This window comes from Eulemur rufifrons, chromosome 24 (assembly GCF_041146395.1).
Source record: "Eulemur rufifrons isolate Redbay chromosome 24, OSU_ERuf_1, whole genome shotgun sequence".
NCBI classification, from domain to species: Eukaryota; Metazoa; Chordata; class Mammalia; order Primates; family Lemuridae; genus Eulemur; species Eulemur rufifrons.
Window position 1 is genome coordinate 15,075,727 of NC_091006.1, and position 21,626 is coordinate 15,097,352.

Genomic DNA, 21,626 nt, shown 5'->3' on the forward strand with positions numbered 1-21,626 from the left:
ATTTCCTGGGGTTCCTTGGGGCCGTGCCTACGACCAGGTGTGCTTTTAACATCGTGATCCTGCGGACTATATTTCCTAGCATGCCCTCGGGTAGTAGTTTGTTGCCATGACCTTTGCAGCGCAAACCTTATTTCCCAGCATGCCCTGGGCAGTCAGTCACCCGGGGAAGCTTGGAGGTGAATTGTCTTTAGGGACTTCTGGGTTGTGGACTCAATTTCCCATGGTGCCCTGGTGTTTCCCACGACCTAGGGCCTCCATTCATTCATTCATACAATTGTCTTCGATCGCGCACGCTCAGGTTCAGTTCTAGGCGCTGAGAATGAGTAGTGCGCACGGAAGACAAAAATCTCTGCCCTCGGGGAACTTATTTCTACGTGGTAGGGGCGGGGAAAAAATTCAAAATAAATTATATAGTACGTGGAAAAGTGATAAGGTATATGGAAAAATCAGTTTTAAATACTTTAGAACCCAGCTGTCCAGTCGATTTCCCCTCAGGCCCCGGGGCCTGCTCTTCGACCCCTTTATACCGTGCACTTCATTTCCCAGCACGCCCTGGGACACCCCTTCAGCCTGAGACTCCATTTCCCAGCGATCCTCGGAGCATGCCCTCGCCCAGGCGATTTCCATTTGTCGCCTGGGAGCTGCGGCCTTCCCGGTAGGCCTCGGGTAATAGCAAGTGGAGAAAGTCGCTAGCAGCAACTTCCGGTTATAGGCGCCATTTCCCAGAGTTCCCTGCGACCTGCCCCCTGCCCTCCCCATCCCATCAGGCGATCGCTAGGCGCTTCTCCGACCTGCGGACTCCAATTCCCAGGGTGCCCTGGGGCTACGTTGTGACGTCAGCGCGTCGGGCGGGGGCCGGGAGATCCTTGGGGCGGTGCGCGGAGAGCTGCAGTTCCCGGCGGTCCCCGGGGCGGGCGGGGGACAGTGGCGGCGGCTGCTGTCCGGTGCTCCGTGCTCGCTCGCTCGCTGGGCGGGCGGGCGGCGCGATGTCGGGCGAGGACAGCCCGGCGGCGGGCCCGGGGACGGCGGCCGCGGCTGCCCGTGAGCGGCGGCGGGAGCAGCTGCGGCAGTGGGGGGCGCGGGCGGGCGCGGAGCCGGGCCACGGGGAACGCCGCGCCCGCACCGTCCGCTTCGAGCGCGCAGCCGAGTTTCTGGCGGCCTGTGCGGGCGGAGACCTGGACGAGGCGCGCTTGATGCTGCGCGCCGCCGACCCCGGCCCCGGCGCCGAGCTCGACCCCGCTGCCCCGCCGCCCGCCCGCGCAGTGCTCGACTCCACCAACGCCGACGGTATCAGCGCCCTCCACCAGGTCAGCACCCCCGACCCGGGTCGTCTCGGTCGCTCTGCGCTTTTCCTGGAGCTGACCCACTCTTGATCTGCGCCACCTTGAGCGTCCCCCCTTCTCAACTTTGAGCCACCGTTGCCAGTCTTGATCTGCGCCGTCGTTACTGGCCCAGGGCTTTGGCTGCCCAGGTCCTGCGCTGCCCTCTCCCTGAACCTAAGCCGGCTCTGACGGCTGTCTGGCCCTTGTCTCTGGTCCTGGTCTTGGCCACTTTGACGCTGCTGTCTTCCGGACCCTGAATGCCCTTTACTTGTTTCGTCTGTGCCACTTCTACTTGTGCCAGTTCTATTCTGCCACCTAATTCTGCCATCTCTTTCCTGAACCTGTACCACTTCTTCCAGCTCTGCTTGCTGCCAGGCTATCTCTGGCCCACTGTTTCCTCTTTCTAGGCAGGTGCTGCTTTCACTGAGCTGCATCCTTCTCTTTCCTGGGCCTGTGCCTCCTTCCTTGCTGAGTCTGTGGCCTGGGCCACCGCCTTGGCTAGGCCCAGATCGTTCAGTGCCCCTTCTTTCAGGTTCTGTCTTCTCCCACCCATTCTCTCTGTCGGTCCGTGCCATTTGTTGCTGCCTAAGGATGCTCTTTCCTGAGCCACTTCGTTCTAGGCTCTGTACCACCTTGTTTCTATGAAGTGGATGCTTCCCTTTTCTGGGTTGCTTCATGTTCTCTCTCCTCCCAACCCCTAACCTCTTAACTCAGTTGTTTCCCCCTTCATTCTCATGCTGGGTCTTGTGCCATTTTGTGCCTCTTACCATGGGCCTTCTCTTAGTGATGTATCTCCTCCTCTTCCCCTCTCTCCCCTTCCTGTGGCCAGGCCTGCATCCGTCACCCTTTTTCTGGATAACCTTAGGGCACTGCTTCTTCCTGGCTGTGGGCCACCACTCTGTCCTCTTGATCATCTTGCTTTCTTTGCCTGGTCACCCCTCCTTCTGTGGATTTGGGTCACCTCTCCTTTTATTTGGGCAGCTTTCCCCTCCCATAGACTGTGACTTCTCTCTTGGCCCCTTGTGATATCATCTTCCAAGGGTTCTAGAACCCTGTTAGTCCTCTTCCTCCAACCTGGGCCCTACGTTCTCTTCAAGACCCCCTGATTGCTGCCTCCAGTGATCCTGTGTCCCAGAGCCAGGGCCAGCTTATGTTCCCAGGGCTCTCTCTGGTTCTGGGTGCCTTTCTCTCCCCTGCTCCCCCCAAGTGGGACCACCAGAGACAGCCTGGCCACTGAAAAGCCCCATCCCCAGGCCTTCTCCTTCCTAGTCTTTCAATATCGGTCCAACTGCCACCTCCTGTTGAGCAGATTCCTTCTCTGGTGACAACCCCCCATTTCCTGGAGCCCCTTCTCCTTGCCAGAATCCCTAAGGTTCAGTTACTGGTGAGGCTGGAGAGGGTCCTAGGAAGCAAAATGTGACAGGGTTGGAGTGGAAGGGGGAGGATGCTTGACCAGGTCCAGCACCCGGATTCCAAAGAAGAGCAGCAGTTGGGTCTGGGCATGCTGGCTCACACCTGTAGTCCCAGCTACTGGAGAGGCTGAGGCAGGAGGATCACTTGAGGCCAAGAGTTTTGTTTCCACACCCCCAGGCCCTGTCCCTGCAGTGGCCCCAGTGCTATCTCTGGGACATTTTCCTTCACCCAGAGTGGAGTACCACTTCCCTGAGGCCGTTCTCTGGGTTTCCGTGTCCTCGGTTGGCCTGAGAGAGGGGCTCAGGCTTCAGTGTCCCTTTTCTTGTCTGTCAGTCCATGTCCCCGGCTCTCTTGCACCCTCCCTGCAGGGCTCCTGACCCTGCTTTTCAGACCCAGACCCTTCCCCTGTGTCCCTCAGAGTCCCTGACCACCTCCTTGACCTGGCCCCCACAGGAGCTGCCCTGGCCCTGCCTGTCAGGCTGCCTCTTGGGTGGATTCGCCTCTTACTGTGGGGTGAGCGCTTGCTGAACTCGGCCTCCATGGCTTTGCAGGAGGCCTGAGGACAGAAGTGGTCTGGGGTTCAGAAAAAGGGAGTTCCCTCCTCAGGTCACATGGCCAGCAAGCAGGGAGCTGGGGTTTGGTTCAGGTCTAGGTCTGGGGTGACCACCCCATATTTGCATGGGACTGGCCTGGTTTTAGTGCTGAAAACGCTCAGTCTTAGGAAATAGGTACGATTGGCCGCTGTATTTGGGTGCCTCCTGAGTGTCAGTTGGTTCCTCCACCTGGGGCTGGGATTTCTGTCTTGAACCCTTCCTGGAACAGATCCCCCAGCATCAGCCTGTTGCCATGGCTGTGTTTCCTGTAAGTTCTCAAGCCTCAGCCCCCACCCCTACTTGGCAAACCTGGTACACTGCCCCCACTCCCACCCTGCGCAAGTTGCCATGTGCATTAGTAGCTAGGGGATTGGGGTCTGGAGTAGGAGTGGGATTCTGGGAGCCAGGATTCTCAGGTCTGAACAGGGAGGGGCTGGGGGCCCCGACTCCTGGGCCGAAAGGAGGGGCTGGGGGCCCCGACTCCTGGGTCTGCAAGAGGAGGGGCTGGGCCCAGACCTCCGGGTCCAAGGGAGAAGGGACTGGGCCTAGATCCCTGGGTCTGAGGGAGGAGGGGCTGGGCCTAGATCCCTGGGTCCCTGGTGCCCAGGCCTCAGGCATCTTTCACATGGATGCCTGTGCTGGGCAGATCCTTGAAAGGGAAATGCCCATCTCTCTCCTTGCCCCCCTCCCCCATCGCCATGACAACTGGGTGGAAATAAACGAGCCCAGAGTTCATCCCGTTCCCAGGGCACGTGTGGCCCCCCTTTTGCAGCCTGAGTTTCCATGACTTCATGCTCTTGGCCCTCGTAGCTCCCTCCCCCTCCTCCAGATGGGCAGCTTTGGGGAGGTGAGGGAGCTGGGGAGTTAATTTATCCTGAGGACCCAGGAGTTTAGGCCCACACCCTCTCTCAGACCCACTGCAGCTCCCAGTGCCACCAGCATCCACATGATGAGCCCCTGGTGAAGTCTCTCCTCTGGACCCCACTTGCTGTGCTGACTTGAGCCCAGGGTTCCACCTTCCTGACTTTTCACTCTGTACGTGGGAGGATTAGACAACATGGTCCAAGTAAACCCCTTGGCGCAGTACCTCAGGCATAGCAGGCCCCCAGTGAACGGTAGCTGTGCCAGCTAGGGCTCCTGAGCACACAGGAATCCCGGCGTGTCACCCTCTTTGGGAATCCTGTCTAGGACCCCCACCCTGTATCCCAGAGGCGGGGGACTTTACCAGCCCTGTCGATTCCTGGAGTGTATCTGCTGGGGTGTGTACTCCAGTCTTGTCCCTTGGAAGGAACTGGCTGGGTCTAAGGGGGAGTGGCTGGGGCCTGGACCCCTGGGTCTGAAAGAAAAGATGCTGGAACCTCCTCCTTTAGTCTGAACTCTGCAATCCCCACCCTGCAGGTGGTGACTGGGTCGTAACATGTCTACCAAGCACCATTCAGGATTCTCACACCTGGACGAGAAGCCTCCATCCCTTCCCTGTTCACTTTCTGTTTACAGGCAGCTGGGAGTCCTTGTGGTCTCCACTGAGCTCCAAATGCCTGGCTGACGTGACCATGGGGCAGCCAGGAGTGTCTTAAACAGTTGGCGGCAGGAGGGCCTGCAGGGCCTGTGGCAGAGGCCATCAGGGTCTTTTTCCCAACACACTCGCGCTGGGCCCCTGGATCTGTTTCGTGGCTCCCTTTCGGAGTCCTGCTCTGCTGGGTGTGCCGTGGGTGGGCTGGGTTGTGCTGACAGCCCTGCCTTCCGCTCTGCAGGCCTGCATCGATGAGAACCTGGAGGTGGTGCGCTTCCTGGTGGAGCAGGGTGCCACGGTGAACCAGGCAGACAACGAGGGCTGGACACCTCTGCATGTGGCCGCCTCCTGTGGTTACTTGGACATTGCCAGGTGAGGCAAGGGAGGGGTGGGCAGGGTCCGGATGGGGCAGGGGCCTGGACCCTCAGCCCTGACCACCCCCTACCCCCAGGTACCTCCTGAGCCATGGGGCCAACATCGCTGCCGTCAACAGTGACGGGGACCTGCCCCTGGACCTGGCTGAGTCAGATGCCATGGAGGGGCTGCTGAAGGCGGAAATCGCGCGCCGAGGTGGGCCTCTGGTGTGCCATGTGCGGGGCGGGGGTGCTCTTCCTCGCTTGTGGCCCCAGGTTGAGAGCTTTGGAATCAGGCTGCCTGGGTTCAAAGGCCAAACCTGGGCCGGGCGTGGTGGCTCACGCCTGTAATCCTAGCACTCTGGGAGGCCGAGGCGGGCAGATCGCTCAAGGTCAGGAGTTCAAGACCAGCCTGAGCACGAGTGAGAACCCCCCCCCTTCTCTACTAAAAATAGAAAGAAATTATCTGGACAACTAAAAATATATACAGAAAAAATTAGCTGGGCATGGTGGCACATGCCTGTAGTCCCAGCTACTCAGGAGTCTGAGGCAGGAGGATTGCTTGAGCCCAGGAGTTTGAGGTTGCTGTGAGCTAGGCTGACGCCACGGCACTCACTCTAGCCAGGGCAACAAAGTGACACTCTGTCTCTCAAAAAAAAAAAAAAAAACCAAACCTGTTTCTTAGGATTCTCTGGCTCTCTCTGTGCCTCGGTTTCCTCACCTGCGAAATGTGGGTGTAGGTACCTGCCTCAGGGATTGCTTGAAGCCCAGGGGTGGCACAGAATAAGAGCTCAGACTGCTGTCAGCTGGAAGTGTCGTTTTACTCCCTGAATAGCTGAGGAAATCAAGCCACACACAGAAGGAGGGACTTGTCCAAAGTCCATCCAGCAGGGTATTGCCGGGAGCCTGGCGTAGGTCTTCCGGAAGGCGATGCGTTTAGGGAGGGCAGTAGAGGCAGGCAGGGGCTGCTGGGACTGCTCTCCCTGTGATCTGAGAGTAACAGTGCCTCAGGGGTCCATCGTGTGGGGCCCAAGAACCCCCTGAAACTCTGTGTTTGGCCATGTTCACTTTTCCTGGGGGAGGGGTGTTGCTTCTAGCAGGTGTGTGATGCCTGTGAGACACCCCAGAGGATCCCTGGGTCCCGAATGTGGCTTCTGAAGTCCGACTTGATGGGTTCGCCGCCCAGCTCTGTCAGTGACTGGCTGTTTGGCCCCAGGCACGTTCCTGTAGCTCACTTCCCGTATGACTGAAACAGGGGTGGCTGGCACTGCCTCATGGGGTGGTGGTCAGGGTGCGGTGTGGTTATCGATGACAAGGCGTGAGCATAGGGCCCGGCTCGGCCCTAGAGGACTGTTTGGGAGGAAAGGAGGAAAGGGAGACTCTGATGAAGGAACAGATCCTGGCAGATTTCAGCTTGGCTGTGCTTAACGGTGTCGCTGGCCAGGCTGGAGAAGGGTAGGGTTCTACATGGGGCTTGGAGTTCAGGTGGCCGTGAGAGCGCTGTGGGGACATGAGTCACTAATGGGACTCATGGAGGTGGAGATCTGAGGTTTGGGAGCCCTCCTGTGCTTAACGTGGGGTGTGGGTAAAATCAGCCCTGGAGCTGGGCTCTCTCCGTTCCCTTCCTCCAACTTTTTATTTTTGAAAAGCTTCAGACTTACAGAAAATTGCAGCAATAACACCATGAACACCCAGATAGCCTTGGCTGACATTTGCCAGTGTGGTTTTTTTTTTTTTTTTTTTTTTTTGAAACAGTTCTTTGAGATGTAATTCACGTGCCCTACAGTTCAGCCAGTCAAAGTGCACACTTCAGTGGTTTTTAGAGTATTCTCAGAGTCGTGCATCATCACCACGTTGATTTTAGAAGGTTTTCATCATCCCCTAAAAACCCCCCACACCCCTGAGCCATCACCTCCAGCCGTACCCCTCGCCCCCGCAACCACTGATGTGCTCTCTCTGTAGACTTGCTGTCCTGTGCACTGCATATAAATGGCATCATACAGTATAGATTCACCAGTTTCTAACTTTTTTTTTCCGAGACCGAGTCTCGCTCTGTTGCCGGGACTAGAGTGCCGTGGCGTCAGCGTAGCTCACAGCAACCTCAAACCAGTTTCTAATTTTTTGATACATTTGTGTGCTCTCATGCCCTCCCTCCTCCACCTTCCTCCCATACGTGTATAAATGTTTTTTCTTTCCTTCCTTCCTTTCTCCTCTCTTCTCTTCCCTTTCCTTTCTTTTCCTCTCTCCCTCCGTCCCTCCGTCCCATTCCCGAGCCATTTCAGACTCTGTCGCAGACATTGTAACTCTCTGCCCTGATGCTCAGCAGGTGTCTCCCACAAGGGCAGCTGCTGCATAGCCACAGTAGGAGCCAACCGCGGTACCCTCCCGTCATCAGGCCCTGGGCCTTTTAACCTTGGTGCTGCAGTGCTGTCCCTGGTCTCTCCAGGCGACCCCTTGCCGGTCTTTATATAGCTTCTCTGCTTCTGGTTCAGGACCCAGCCTGGGGTCAGGCCCTGCCCGTGGTTCCCACATCCATATAGTCTCCTTCTGTCTGGATCGGTCTTCGCCCTCCCTTGGACCCCAGGGAGACCAAGAATGGCCTCCAGGGGGGTCTGTGTACTTTTGACATTCTGTTTTTCTGCAGAAGTTGCCCATAGCTTGCGTCGGCTTCTGAGGGGCCCCTTTCTGCGGCTGAGGAGAAGGCTGGGCAAAGCTGTGCGGGTTGGGGGTGCTGGCTTGTAGGGTCAGCCAGCAACAAATGCCAGCGAGTCCACTGGAAAGACCCTGCACTGCTGGGGTGGGACGCTGCCTCTGGAATCCCCCCGCCTCTGCCAGCACCCCTCCTCGACACCCACCTTCACACAGGAGCTGCAGTGGGGGTGTGGTGGGCACGATCAGGATCGCAGGCTGCACCCTGGCTGCAAGGAGGAAAGTGGCTTCTGCCCCCACATGTGGGACACATGTCTAGAGGATGGAGAACCCTCCAGAGGTGCTGGGCATCCAGACAGGTGCCGGCCGCAGCGTGACCCTGTCAGCCGCTCACAGACAGGGTTGGGGGGAGGAGATACCAGTGAGAGGTGCAGCTGTCCCCTCCACTGTCCCTGCCTCACCTGCTGTCTTCCTCTTTCTGAGTCTGCTGCCCAGTGACAGGACCTGATCTGCTCAGCGGGTCGCCGCCTGGCCTGGAGCACACCTTTCCTTCACCTTGAAGGCCTCTGGCCCGGTGGACTCAACTGACAAGTCAGGCACGACTCTGTGCAAGTACCAGAAACCCTTTCAGCCTGGCTCAGGCCAGAAAAGGCCATTTATGCACCCATGTGCCTGGCATTATTCACAGTAACCCAGAGGTGGAAGCAAACTGAGTGTCCATCACTGGCTAAATGGATAAGCAGAGTGTGTTACACACATGCCATGGAATATTATGCAGCCTTAAAAAGGAAGGCAATTCTGGGACATGCTACAGCATGGATGAACCTTGAGGACATTGAATGAAATAAGCTAGTCACAAAAGGGCAAATACTGCATGATTCCACTTCTGCGAGTTACTTAGAATAGTCAGAATCATGGACAATAGAATGGTGGTGGCCAGGGACTGGGAGGAGGGAGGAATAAGGAATTGTTGCTTAATGGGTACAGAGTTTCAGTTTTGTAAGGTGAGCTAGTTCTGAGGATGGATGGTGGTGATGGGGGCACCATGCTGTGAATGTTCTTAATGCTGCTGATCTGTGCACTTAAGAATGGTTAAGATGGTAAATTTTATGTGTATTTCACCACAGTTTTTTTTTTTAAAAGGCAGCTTATGGGCATATGTAACTAAAGTCCATGAGTTCTGTGGGCTTCAGACATAGTTTGATCCAGGGGCACATATAAAGTCAAAAGCATCTCTTGGTCACTCCTCTTCCCTCTGTGTTGGCTTCGTTGTCAGGCAGCTTCTCTCAGTGAGGTACTTGGTGTGGCTCCTAACTACAGGCTGGAATCCCGACTGAAACAGGCTGCCTCTTTCCCTGTCGTCAAGCCACAGCTCTCTGATGTGCATTGGGTCCCCTTGGTCGCTTGCCAGCCCCTGAGCCCATCACTGTAGCTCAGGTGATAGGCAGGCCTGGTGAGATGCCCACCTCTGGAGCCAGGCTGTGGGCTCTGCCACATTGGAGCAAAAGTAAGAGTGAGGAAAGTCAAAATGTGGTTACTGAAGATGGGAGAATGGATGCCGGCAGGCCTGAGCAACAGTTGTGCTACAAGCGCTGTTTCCGTGGCCCCAGCGACGCACAGTTGAGACTGCCGTGTTCTGAGCAGAGGGGATCCTCCCTGGCCACTTCTTACAGGGGTGCAGAACTGAGCAGGAAGGAGACTTAAAGTGCTTTTGAAACTTTTGAAGTGAACTTACTTGGAGTCCAACATCCAAGACAGCTGGAAGGTGGAGTGTTACACTCGAAGACAGGCAGGATTGACCCTCGGGTAGTTCCAGGTACTGGCAAGGGTGGAGCAATGGGAACTCTTGTTTCTTGCAGTGGGACAAGAACTTTCAGAATTTATGAGATTGCACTTCATAGATCCCATTTATAGCCTTACGGCAGAAGTTTACAATATATGTAGGGAGGATGCTTTTTTTTTTTTTTTTTAATTTGGAGAGAAAATCTTGCCCTGTCACCCAGACTAAAGTACAGTGACATCATCATAGCTCACTGCAACCTCCAACTCCTGGGCTCAAGCGATCCTTCTACCTCAGCCTCCCAAATAGCTGGGACTATAGGCCTGTGCCACTGTGGCCGGCTAAATTTTCTATTTTTTTTTTTGTAGAGACGGGTCTCGCTGTGTTGCTCAGGCTGGTCTTGAACTCCTGGCCTCAGGCGATCCACCTCGGCCTCCCAAAGTGCTAGGATTATAGGCATGAGCCACTGTGCGTAGGCTTACAATACAAGTAGTAAGGGTATAACAAAACACCTGTTCATGATTGTGGTTACCTCTGGGCATGAGGGAGTGGAATGAAATTGGGGAGGGGCATATGGTCTGGTGTTGGCTCTGTTGCATTTTAATTTTTCAGCCAGGGTGATGGTACATGAGTTCTTTGCCAGTTTCATCTAATGGAAATCCAATTCGAGCTGCAAGTGTAATTTAAAATTTTTACTGTCTCTTCAAGTTAACTGAGAAGCAAAATAAATAAATAAATAATTTTAAAAAATAAAATTTTCAAGTAGATGCATTTTAAAAAGTAAAAAGAAACAAGTAAAGTTAATTTTAATAATAGATTCTCTTTAACCCAGTATATCCAAAATATTTTTTTTTTTTTTTGAGACAGAGTCTCACTCTGTTGCCCAGGCTAGAGTGAGTGCCATGGCGTCAGCCTAGCTCACAGCAACCTCAGGCTCCTGAGCTCAAGCGATCCTCCTGTCTCAGCCTCTCGAGTAGCTGGGACTACAGGCATGCGCCACCATGCCCGGCTAATTTTTTCTATATATATTTTTAGCTGTCCATATAATTTCTTTCTATTTTTAGTAGAGGTGGGGTCTCGCTCTTGCTCAGGCTGGTCTCGAACTCCTGAGCTCAAACGATCCGCCCACCTCGGCCTCCCAGAGTGCTAGGATTACAGGCGTGAGCCACCGCGCCCGGCCTATATCCAAAATATTATCCTTTCAACATGAAGTCAGTACACAAAAACAATTCATGAGTCACTTTATCTTTTTCTTCACACTTTGCAGTCTGGTGTGTACTTATAGTTACAACACATCTCAATTTGTATCAGCGACATTTTGAGTGCTTAGTAGCTACACGTGGCCAGTGGCTATTGTATAGGACAGCTCAGCTCTATATAGTGCTTTGGTAAGCGTGAAAGATTTCACCATTGAAAAAGTAATAGACAAAATAATCTTCCCAGGAGAAAGATTAAACATTTCTAGAAAATACAACTTTAACTTCCTATCTCAAGAGTTTATAGCACGCAAAAGAATAAAGATTCTAAGTGACAGTGAACACATAAGGTTTCAGCCTCAAAAAGGCTGCCTGTTTTGATAATTTTAAGTCATAACTTGCCTTTTGCATCTATAAATGTGCAACAGTCGGATGTGGTGAAATTGACTAATGGGAAGCATGCTTTGCTCTTACAGATTGCTTTAGGTGGTAGCACATTTGGGAACAGGGACCAACACTTCAGTAGGAAAGGAGCTGTTGCCCTAATGACGTGAATATTTAGCGGGTTTTCTTTTTTTTTTTTTTTTGCTTGGTTTATCCTCATGGATGAAAAAAGTGATAATGGTGATAAAATGTATGAAGATACTGTGTCAAGGATTATATTGGTAGAGATAGAAGTTTTATGTAATGAAACACTGGATTTTGTCAATAAACTTTAGGTTTTATATTAAGAAATAATAAAGGTGAATCCCTGGTTGAAATAGGAAAAGGCCTGTGATATCCGTTCTCCCAGTGCTTAGCAGTGACCCAGACCCTTAGTGGGACTCGAGTGCACAGAACACAGTTGGGAATCCACTGGGCTAGTCCAGGCCTTCTGAGTCCGAGGGGAACACACGGGTAGAAGGACTGGATTTCCCAGACCATAGTGTTTGAGTCCCACCTATTGCCTCTTCTCATCCTCCCAGGTGTGGATGTGGAGGCAGCCAAGCGAGCCGAGGAAGAACTGCTGCTTCATGACACAAGGTGCTGGCTGAATGGGGGTGCCATGCCAGAGGCCCGGCACCCCCGCACCGGGGCTTCTGCCCTGCACGTGGCCGCTGCCAAGGGCTACATTGAGGTGATGAGGTGAGCTGGGCCAGTCTGTTCCATCTCATTGTCTTAGACCTTGTACTTTCCCTGTCTTTTCTAATTTATGTACCTAAGACTACGTATTTCCCTCTAAATACAGCCTTAGCTGCACCCACAAGTTTTTATGTGTAGTCTTTTTCATTGTCATTCAGTATAAAACATTTTCCAATTTGTAATCTTTCTTCTTTGATCCATGGATTATTTAGAAGTGTGTCCTTAAGTTCCAAAAGTATAGGATTTTCCAATCATTTGTTACTAATTTCCTGGTTTAATTGCATTGTGGTCATAGAATGGATTCTATATGATTCCACCTTTTGAACTCCGTTGAGATTTGCCTTATACAGCAGTATATGTAAGCTGGAAAAGAATGGTATCGTGAAGTACAGTGTTCTCTGTGGGTTATCAGGTCAACTTGGCAATCATGCTGCTTAAAGCTTCTATATCCTCACTGCCCTCTGCTTATTCTCTTGGTCACTGTGATATGAGAGGGGCAATAAAATTTCTTAGGAGGATTTTGACTTTGCCCATTTCTGTTTATAGTTCTGTCAGTTTTAATCTTGTATATTTCAAGGCTAGGTTATTTGGTGCGTATATATTTTAAGTTGCTATAGCACCTATTTCCTTTCTGTTACCCTCGCCTCAGTCTTGGGCCTTACTTTGTCTCTGTTTGGCTGCCTTTCCCCTTTCTATTGGAGTGGTTGGTTCCAGTTCTCATCTTCAAGCCCCCCATTCTCCTTTCGATTCCCTTCTCTTTCTTGTGATATTACACTTTAGTATTTTAGTATAAAAATGAAGTTAAGATGAATCCCTCCATCTCTCTGCTCACCTTAGTATTGATTAATTTTCAGGCAGGTTTCTTCAGTGAGGTACTTAAGATGACCCTTGGCCGGGCGCGGTGGCTCACGCCTGTAATCCTAGCACTCTGGGAGGCCGAGGCGGGCGGATCGTCTGAGCTCAGGAGTTCGAGACTAGTCTGAGCAAGAGTGAGACCCCGTCTCTACTAAAAATAGAATGAAATTATCTGGACAACCAAAAATATATACAGAAAAAATTAGCCGGGCATGGTGGTGCATGCCTGTAGTCCCAGCTACTCGGGAGGCTGAGGCAGGAGGGTCGCTTGAGCCCAGGAGTTTGAGGTTGCTGTGAGCTAGGCTGACGCCGCGGCACTCACTCTAGCCCGGGCAACAGAGTGAGTCTCAAAAAAAAAAAAAAAGAAAAGAAAAGATGACCCTTAACAGCTCCGGGTGTATTGCCTATCTGCTTAGCACCTGCTGCTGAGGTAGGGCACCTGGTCCTCCATAGTTCCAGCAAAAGTCTCAGGCCTGTTACTCACTGGGCCACCTTGGTCACCTGCCCATCCCTGAACTGATCCTTATGGCAAGGGGGACTGTATACTCTAAATGGCCAGGCCCAGTGCTGTACCCAGGCCTGGAGCCTTTTCTCTTCTCCTCCCACAGCTTCCACTCCTGAGTCCCTGGTGGCTGCTTTGTCTCCTGCCATGGCACCTACATCCCAGCCAGCAGGAAAAGGGAGAGGGTAAAGGGAACAAATGTCCGTTCCTTTTAAGAGAACAATCTGAAAGTTGTGTGTACCACTTAACGCTGGCATCCCATTTCTCAGACCCCTGTCACCTGTCCATTCCTAGCTATGAAAGACACTGGGAGATCTGTCTTCTGCTGGGTGACCAGGTGTCCAGCTAAAAGTTGAGTGCTGTTACTAAAGAGAGAGAGAGTTGGTATGTGTGGGCAGCCTCATTCTCTGCCATAGAACCTAGAAGTATTCCTTGAATATAATTTCATTACTGTTTCTTCGTATGGGTTCGTGTTTGCACTCAGATCTATTGACTGCATTTTGAAAAGAACGTAACTGGCATTCTCCTCATTAAAGTGGAGCGTAGAGGTAGACACTTGACATTATTAATGCAGCGCTTATTTTCTGTGCACCTGTTGTGTGCCAGGCAGCCTGTTAGGAGCTGGGGACACAGGGTAAACAGATCTGGGCCCACCTGCAGCTCACAGCGTCGTGGGAGGACAAACAGACCAGCCTACCGTTGGGCTGGTCATTGTGGGCTGTGGGGCTGTCTCGTGCGCTGCAGGGTACGGAGCAGCCTCCCCGGCCTCTGCCCCAGGGATGTCAGGAGCAGCCCTGCTTGTGAGAACCAGAATTGTCTCTGGATGTGGCCACGTGTCCCCTGGGGGGCAGCACCATCCCAGCTGAGAAGTGCTGGCTTAGCAGGTTATAACTAGGGAGAAGACAGGGAGGGGCCCGCGGAGATTTCGTGGTCAGGAAACAGCGGGGTGGGGGGTGGCCGCCGAGAAGGGCGCAGTGTGCAGTGCGGCAGTGCCGGGGGCACATGCTGTGGGAGGCCCGAGGTGGGCACCCAGCAGGGCCAGAGCAGAGGGAGCTGGGGCGGAGCGTGGGAAAGGTGAGGGAAGAGGTCAGCGGGGCCAGATAGGGCACCTTGTGTTTAAGAGGTTTCTGTATAAAATAACTCGGTCTGCCCATCTGTTCCCAGTTTGCTTTAGCTTTTTCTCGTTGACACAGAACCTCATTCTAGTTCTCTAAAAATAGGCCTGTCTTACTTACCCTGAGTGGAGTTCGGAGACTTGCCCTGGGCTTATAACCTTGCCTTTGCCCCTGAATTGAAGGGTCTAAGGTGGTTATTATTTTGTCGCAGAGAATCGTCTAAGCCAGGGTGTCTCAGGCTTGGCACTGGTGACATTTTGGGTCCGATCATTCTTTGTGGTGGGGCCGTCCTGAGCACTGCAGGGTGTTGAGCGTCCCTGGCCGCCCCGCAGTTACACAACCAGAGATGTCTTCAGACCTTGCTGGGTTTCCCCTGGGAGGCAGCATTGCCATAGTTGGGAACCACCGCTCTAAGCCAGCTGGGATCCTGGGACACCGCTGCCAGAGACGGCCCCTTTGGGGGTCCAATCCTTTGATAGGTTTGGGGACGGGCAGGGGGAGCCCTGCACCCACCTCCTCTGCAGCTGGGCCTCGGAAACCCACAGGAGGTGACCCCCTGATGTATGAGGGGCAGGTTACAGAGGCTGCCTGCTGCTCCAAGGCCGGGTGGCAGAGGGTCACTGTGGCGGTGAGGGGTTGGGGCAGTCGTTTCGATGTTGTAGCAGTTGGTACTGCAGCTGCGGCATGGCCGGCTGAAAGCCCACGGCCCAGATCCTTGTCGCGCAGTCCCTGACCCCGAGCCTCCCTGGCCCCCAGGCTGCTCCTTCAGGCTGGCTATGACCCGGAGCTCCGGGACGGGGACGGCTGGACCCCCCTCCACGCAGCGGCCCACTGGGGTGTGGAGGACGCCTGCCGCCTGCTGGCCGAGCACGGCGGGGGCATGGACTCGCTGACCCACGCGGTGAGGACCAGGTGGCTGGGCCAGCAGGGAGCAGTGGGCGGGGGAGGGGCCTGCTCCTCCTCCATCATCTGCCCCTTCTCTTCCCCCTACCCAGGGGCAGCGTCCCTGTGACCTGGCTGACGAGGAAGTGCTGAGCCTGTTGGAGGAACTGGCCCGGAAACAGGAGGACGTGAGTCTCAGGGCCAAGGGGCTCCCCTGAGCTCTCTCCTCTCCCATCAGCTCTTTGGAGGCTAGGGAGGGGAGCGTCCTCGTCCCCTGCCTTCCTGATGCCCACTGCCCCAGGGACCTGTTCTGCCCCACCTGGTGACCCAGCCCTGGCCCCAGTGAGGGTCCTGAGCAGCGGCATGGACGGACGTTTGGCTGCAGAGCTTCCCGCCCACCTGGTGGGGAGACAGGAGGAGGATTCGGACAGGCGTTGTCTGCCTGGCCTCAGGCTGGGGTTGTCACCCCCAAGGTGTTCCCCACCTAGCACCTGGGCAGACCTTGTTACAGGCTGAAGGGGTTAAGGACATGGGCTGTGGCCAGACTACCTGGGCCGGAATCCCAGCTCTGCCGTGGATTTGCTGCATGAGCTCCAGCCAGTCACTTACACTCTGGGCCTCAGTCTCCTCCTCTGTAAAATGGGGATGGTAATAGTGTGCACCTTTACTCTATGAGGAGTTACACGTGATATTATGTGGATTATGCCGTATGGTACCAAACAAAAGCTTTTAGAACCCTGCCTGGGCTACAATCAGCACTACTAGGTAGCAGGAAACACCTCCTGAGGCCAGGCCTAGAGTTTCTGGGGAGTGGGCAGGTGGACAGAAACAGATCCCCCTTCTGAAGGTTGGCAGTGGCGATGTCAAGGCTGACAGACGCAGGAGAGAACAGTCATGGCTCCAGCTTGGTGAACTCAGGCCAGCTTCCTGGAGGCCAGGACACACTCTTGGGCTTGCGGGAACAGCATATGCAAAAGCTGGGGTGGAAACACAGCTCCTGAGAGCCGGGCCTGGGGTGTGTGAGAACATTTTCTGGAAGACATGAGTACTGCACCACTCAGAGTTTGCCAGAAGGGGTGGGAGGGAGGCATGGAGGCGTGAAAACAAACAGCAGCCCAGCCGGGAAACCACACCTGAGAGCAAGTGGTGGAGGAGGCCACAAGAGGCCAGGGCCAGAGCTGGGGCAGCAAAACCTGGGGCCAGTGTCCTGGCTGTGCTGAGGGGTCAGGGAGAAGGCGTGAGCAGGTCACCCCTGGCAGCTAGAAAGACCCCTCTGGGGACGGGCCTGGAGGCTTCCCATGGAGGGGGGCCGTGAGAACAGGACGGTGCCTGTATGTGGCCACTCCAGGCACGTAGGACCCAGGACAGCTCTTCTTCCAGGCGAAGCGCAGCCGTCTGTAGGAAAACTTGAATGAGTCCACTGATCCTCCGTGCCACCGCAGGCACTGAGCGCCTGTGGTTGGGCACAGCTGTGCATGGTGGTGTCGCTGTGGGGCTGTGGTGTGTTCTGCCTGTCCCCAGCAGCCCCCTTCCCTCCTTGCAGCTTCGGAACCAAAAGGAAGCCTCCCAGAGCAGGGGCCAGGAGCCCCAGGTGCCCTCCAGCAGCAAGCACAGAAGGTACATGGGTGGGAGGAGTCCTGGGGTGACAAGGGGCCCCCAGGACTTGGACCCCAGCACCCTCTCCTTCCCCAGCAGGAGCTCTGTGTGTCGTCTGAGCAGCCGTGAGAAGATTTCCCTCCAGGACCTGTCCAAGGAGCGCCGGCCTGGTGGGGCTGGGGGGCCCCTCATCCGGGACGAAGATGAGGGAGAAGAAGGTCCCACAGGTGAGGGGCCAGAGTCTGGACTCCTGGGTTTGAAGGAGGAGGGCTGGGTTGTCTAATTCTTGGAGGCCAGTGGCATCTTCTGTGACCTCCCCAATGTGCTTATACACAGAGCCAGACCCTGCGGAATCCAGGACCCTCAATGGAGTCTCCTCCCCACCATCCCCTGGTCCTAAGAGCCCCGTGGTGAGTCTGGCTGCACCTGCTCCAGGTGATGGGATCGTGGTTTGTTGCAGTCTTTATGGGGGTTAACACTTGAAGTCTGAGCAGAGGGATCCTTTCTCCATAACTGAGACCTTCTTCTCCCAGCTGCCTGAAGAGGCCCCCTTCTCCAGGCGCTTTGGCCTCCAGAAGACAGGGAGCTCTGGGGCCCTGGGGCCCCCAGAAAGGCGGGGATCCGAGGGAGCCGCTGGGGCTGGGCTGCAGCGCTCAGCTTCGTCCTCTTGGCTGGAAGGGACCTCCACCCAGGTGAGTAGGGTGAGGTGGGCAGGGCCCGGACCCCCGCCTAGTCTAGGGGAATACCTTCCCCTCTCCTCTCTCCACAGGCCAAGGAGCTCCGTCTCGCCAGGATTACCCCGACCCCCTCCCGGAAGGTGCTGGAGCCCTCTGCCCTGTGAGTGCCACGGGCCTGGGCCCCCTGGGGTTGGGAGACAGGTCTGAGTTCCAGTCCTCAGCACGGTCCTGAGCGAGTCTGTTGCCCGTTCTTGCTCTGTGTCTGTTCTCCAACACACTTGATCCTTCCAAAGTGTTAGGTAACCTGCTAGTCTTTCTGTGGCCATTGTTGTGTCTTTTCTGCTCAGATTTGACTGTTGTCGCAGAGACAACTTGTTTCTTTTGTTCACTGCTGCATCTCCAGTGCTGGGCCCATGCTTCGAGCTTGAGTAACATTTGTTGAATGAATGAATTCACACAGGTCTGAGAGCACCAAGCCTGCTCCTCCCTTGGATAACTCCACTGCCCCCAAGGTTCCAGAGCCTGAATCCCCAGTGAAGCCAAATGTCCCCACAGCCTCTTCAGTGCCCCCAGCGGACTCCCGGGACCGTCGGAGGTGAAGAAGCCATGGCAGGAAGCTGCTGTCCCCCCAGCTGGGAGACACTGCCTTACACAGGAGTCCCCAGGGCTTTGGGTGGGGCTCCTGAGTGCGTGGGTCCCAGGGTCTGCTGGGAGTTGAAGTCCTCTCTGACAGAATGTGCCTCCCTGAGAGTGTCAGCCATGGAGGGGGACAGGGCCCCGAGGGCCCCTCCCTGAGGTTGGGGCCCTTCACGCAGGTCCTACCAGATGCCCGTGCGGGATGAGGAGTCTGAATCCCAGCGGAAAGCTCGCTCCCGCCTCATGCGCCAGTCTCGGAGGTCCACACAGGTGTGGAGAGTCGGATGGGGGCCTGATGCCTGGGTCTGAGGGAGGAGGCCCCCCCGGGGGGGGGGGGGCTGGACCCTGGACCCTGGCGTTTCCTGACTGTCCCCTCTCCCCGCCAGGGTGTGACTCTGACAGACCTGAAGGAAGCGGAGAAGGCTGCAGGGAAGGCCACAGAGCCTGAGAAGTCCCTGCACAGCTTGGTGAGAGGCGTCAGCTGAGGGCGCAGTGGGTGGTGCAGGGCTCCTGCGAGCTCTGACTCTGCCTCCACCTCCCTGACAGGACCCTTCTAGAAGACCCCGAGTCCCTGGAGTTGAGAACTCTGACGGCCCTGCCCAGAGAGGTGAGGGTTGCTCTCTGGGGAAGTCGCTCTCAGCGATCCACCCCATCTCTCCCAGTCTTCCTGTTTTCCTGGGGGCTTGGGCCCAGGGACCGGACTCTGCAGAGAAGGGGCCTTCTCCAGAAGTGTCTGGGCTGATTCCTGTCCCTCCCCCAGCAGAGGCGCCCGACGGGCAGGGTCAGGGACCACAGGCTGCCAGGGAGCACCGCAAGGTCGGCAAGGAGTGGAGGGGGCCTGCGGAGGTGAGGGGGCTCAGGTGGGGCTGAGCTGGTGCTGAGGTGGCTTGGGGTGGGACCACCCCACTCCCGCATGCGGCTGAACCCCCCTCTGAACCCTCATCCGCCGCAGGGGGAGGAGGCGGAGCCGGCAGACCGCAGCCCGGAATCTAGGTAGGAGCAGGGCAGGGAAGGGGGTCGGGCCTGTATGCTGGCTGCAGGCCCCCTGACCATGTCCGCCCCCACCCCAGCACCGCGGAGTGCGGCCCCTCCGCCCGCAGGCAGCACTCGCAGCGGGACCTCAACCCAGAACCTGAGCCGGAATCAGAGGAGCCCAACGGAGGCTTCAGGAAGGTGCACGATCCCATCCTACCCTCACGCCGTTAAGCACCCTCCCTGTCGGCCTTTATTTACCTGCCTGTTCAGTGGCCTGCCTGCTATTAATAGATGCCTACCATTCCCACCCCCTGCCAACCTGCCACCGGGGGCTGGCAAGCCTGACCCTGCCTGCCTCTTCCATGCCCTCAGCTGTACGCAGAGCTGCGCAGGGAGAATGAGCGGCTCCGCGAGGCCCTGACAGAGACCACGCTGCGGCTGGCACAGCTCAAGGTGGAGCTGGAGCGGGCCACGCAGGTAAGGGGGCCAAAGCCCTGGACGTCGCAGGAACGCTGGCAGACGGAGGCTGAGGACAAGGGTCGGTCTGGGCTGGGCTCCACCTAATGAAGGGCTGGGCTAGGGCCTCTGGGAGGTGGAGTCTGAGCAATGATGGGTGGGCTGAGCGGGTGGGGTTAGAGCTTCTGGGAGGCGGAGTCTGAGCAACGAGGGGCGGAGCTAGGGCCTCTGGGAGGCAGGGCCTGATCCTGGAGGTTGTCTGAGCAGGGCTCAGCTTTTGGAGGGGTAGGACCTCTGGGGAGCAGAGCCTCAGAGGTGAGGAGTGGAGTTTGAGCTGCAGTCAGCTTTTGGAAGGGGTCTTGGAGGCGGGGCCTGAGTGGACTGGTAAGGGGCGGGGCTTGTGGGCTGACTAGTGGGGCAGGAAACTAGACTGGCTTCTCTGTGCTGCTGTGCTGGATTCCCCTTCCTGACTCCTGGTCTTTCTCTTTCTCTGTCCTCACCAGAGGCAGGAACGCTTTGCTGAGAGGCCAGCCCTCTTGGAGCTGGAGAGATTCGTAAGTTGGAGTAGCTGGGATGGGGACCAGAGCTGTCCCCGGCCTTTCCCCACCCTGCTCAGCCTCACTGGCTTTCTGAACTTCCCCCATTCATTCCAGGAGCGCCGGGCCCTGGAGCGCAAGGCTGCGGAGCTGGAGGAGGAGCTGAAGGTGGGAGCTCACGGGGGTGCTGGGGGCAGAGGGCCGAGGGCGGGCAGGGGCTCAGCCTGCCAGGGCCACTCAGCTGACCTTGTCCCATCCCTCAGGCCCTGTCTGACCTCCGCGCTGACAACCAGCGGCTCAAGGATGAGAACGCAGCACTGATCCGTGTCATCAGCAAACTCTCCAAGTGACTCTGGAGGACTTTCCCACACCCGTATTTATACAGCTGCTTCTGCCACACACACACCCCTTCCCCCACGTGAACACGAGTGACAGGGCTCCGGGGGAAGTCTCTGAGAAGCCATAATCTCCTCTTGGGACCTCTGGACTGGGAGGGGAGCAGAGTCCCCAGGAGCCAAGGGGGCCACCCAAGGCCAGGATGGAGGTGGGAGGCCAAGCCAGGTAGGGGGACGTCGCCAGAGGGGACCAGGGCTGGAGACGGGACCAGGAAGGAACTGAGGACCAAGAAGCTCAAGGATCAGTAGCCAGGACCAGAGTGGCTGCCCGGAGGTCCCCACCTCACGTGTGATGCCACCCAGTCACCCCTCCCCCTCCTGAGCAGGGATCCAAGAATGTGCCAAGAGCCCTACTGGCCTCGGCCAGGTGGGCCTGTATATAGGGTCCATGTGCAATAGGGAGGGATGTCTTCTATTTTTTGCTGCCCCCTCCCCGCCCACTGTCCGGGGCAGGGGGAGAAGGTATTTTCGAGACAAAGCACAGGCACCACAAATAAAAGTCATGAAGTTGCCACTCAATGGCTGTGTCCCCAGCCAGAGGTAGGGCCACTGTTTCCTGCTTTTGTGCTTAGGGGTTTGTATACGTTCATGACCAAACCACTGGGCCATTTGGGTGGGGTGCTGAGGGATGGGTAGGTGCTTGCTCACTGGTGTGGGGAGTGACCAGTTGGAGCAAAGGCCCCAAGCCAACGCTGACACGATCACAGGCAAGGCGGCCAGAGGGGAAGCTGACAGTGTAGGAAGGAATAGCCGGGCAAGACCCTGGGACCAGGAATGTAGAGCTGGGATCTTGGGTTTTGCCTTTGAAACAATTGCCAACATTTAAATTGGAGGTAATTTACATATAAATATCTGGAATCAGGGATTTTTTTTTTAAATAGGAGGCTATGACAGTATGAGCTCTTCAGTTCTGCATGGCAGCAGTTGGCTGGAGCTGAGTAGGAGCCATCTTCTGAGATGGGGTGTTTGTTCATTCAGTCATTCGTTCAGTAACTACCGGTCACATTCTGCTTACTAGGTCTTGTTCTACCTGCTGATGTTACAGTAGTGAACAAAACAG

The 21,626-nt window shown here is 55.8% G+C and overlaps 1 protein-coding gene across 3 annotated transcripts; it reads left to right on the forward strand.

Moving 5' to 3' along the window:
- The first annotated feature begins 890 nt into the window (after positions 1-890).
- PPP1R12C (protein phosphatase 1 regulatory subunit 12C) lies at positions 891-21,340 on the forward strand. Of its 3 annotated transcripts, none has more exons than XM_069457253.1 (22): positions 891-1,307; positions 5,083-5,213; positions 5,293-5,411; positions 11,785-11,944; positions 15,170-15,314; positions 15,409-15,483; positions 16,839-16,912; positions 16,991-17,118; positions 17,228-17,301; positions 17,425-17,583; positions 17,661-17,728; positions 18,029-18,163; positions 18,384-18,474; positions 18,591-18,671; positions 18,751-18,811; positions 18,965-19,050; positions 19,157-19,197; positions 19,275-19,377; positions 19,552-19,656; positions 20,139-20,189; positions 20,289-20,339; positions 20,435-21,340. In XM_069457253.1, exons 1-22 carry the CDS (start codon positions 987-989, stop codon positions 20,519-20,521), a joined length of 2,346 nt encoding a protein of 781 aa, XP_069313354.1. In that variant the 5' UTR covers positions 891-986; the 3' UTR covers positions 20,522-21,340. The 3 variants fall into 3 exon arrangements, with proteins under 3 accessions (XP_069313354.1, XP_069313355.1, XP_069313356.1); XM_069457254.1 differs by having other exon boundaries at positions 18,968-19,050; XM_069457255.1 differs by having other exon boundaries at positions 987-1,307; positions 17,228-17,298; positions 18,968-19,050.
- Positions 21,341-21,626: the final 286 nt, after the last annotated feature.

What these genes read in the sequence shown, in the direction of transcription:
- PPP1R12C (XM_069457253.1), top strand. Translation starts at nt 987, where the DNA reads ATGTCGGGCGAGGACAGCCCGGCGGCGGGCCCGGGGACGGCGGCCGCG. An exon ending in GGCGGAAATCGCGCGCCGAG is followed by an intron (nt 5,412 to 11,784) that starts GTGGGCCTCTGG and finishes TCATCCTCCCAG; the next exon opens with GTGTGGATGTGGAGGCAGCC. An exon ending in CCAACGGAGGCTTCAGGAAG is followed by an intron (nt 19,378 to 19,551) that starts GTGCACGATCCC and finishes CCATGCCCTCAG; the next exon opens with CTGTACGCAGAGCTGCGCAG.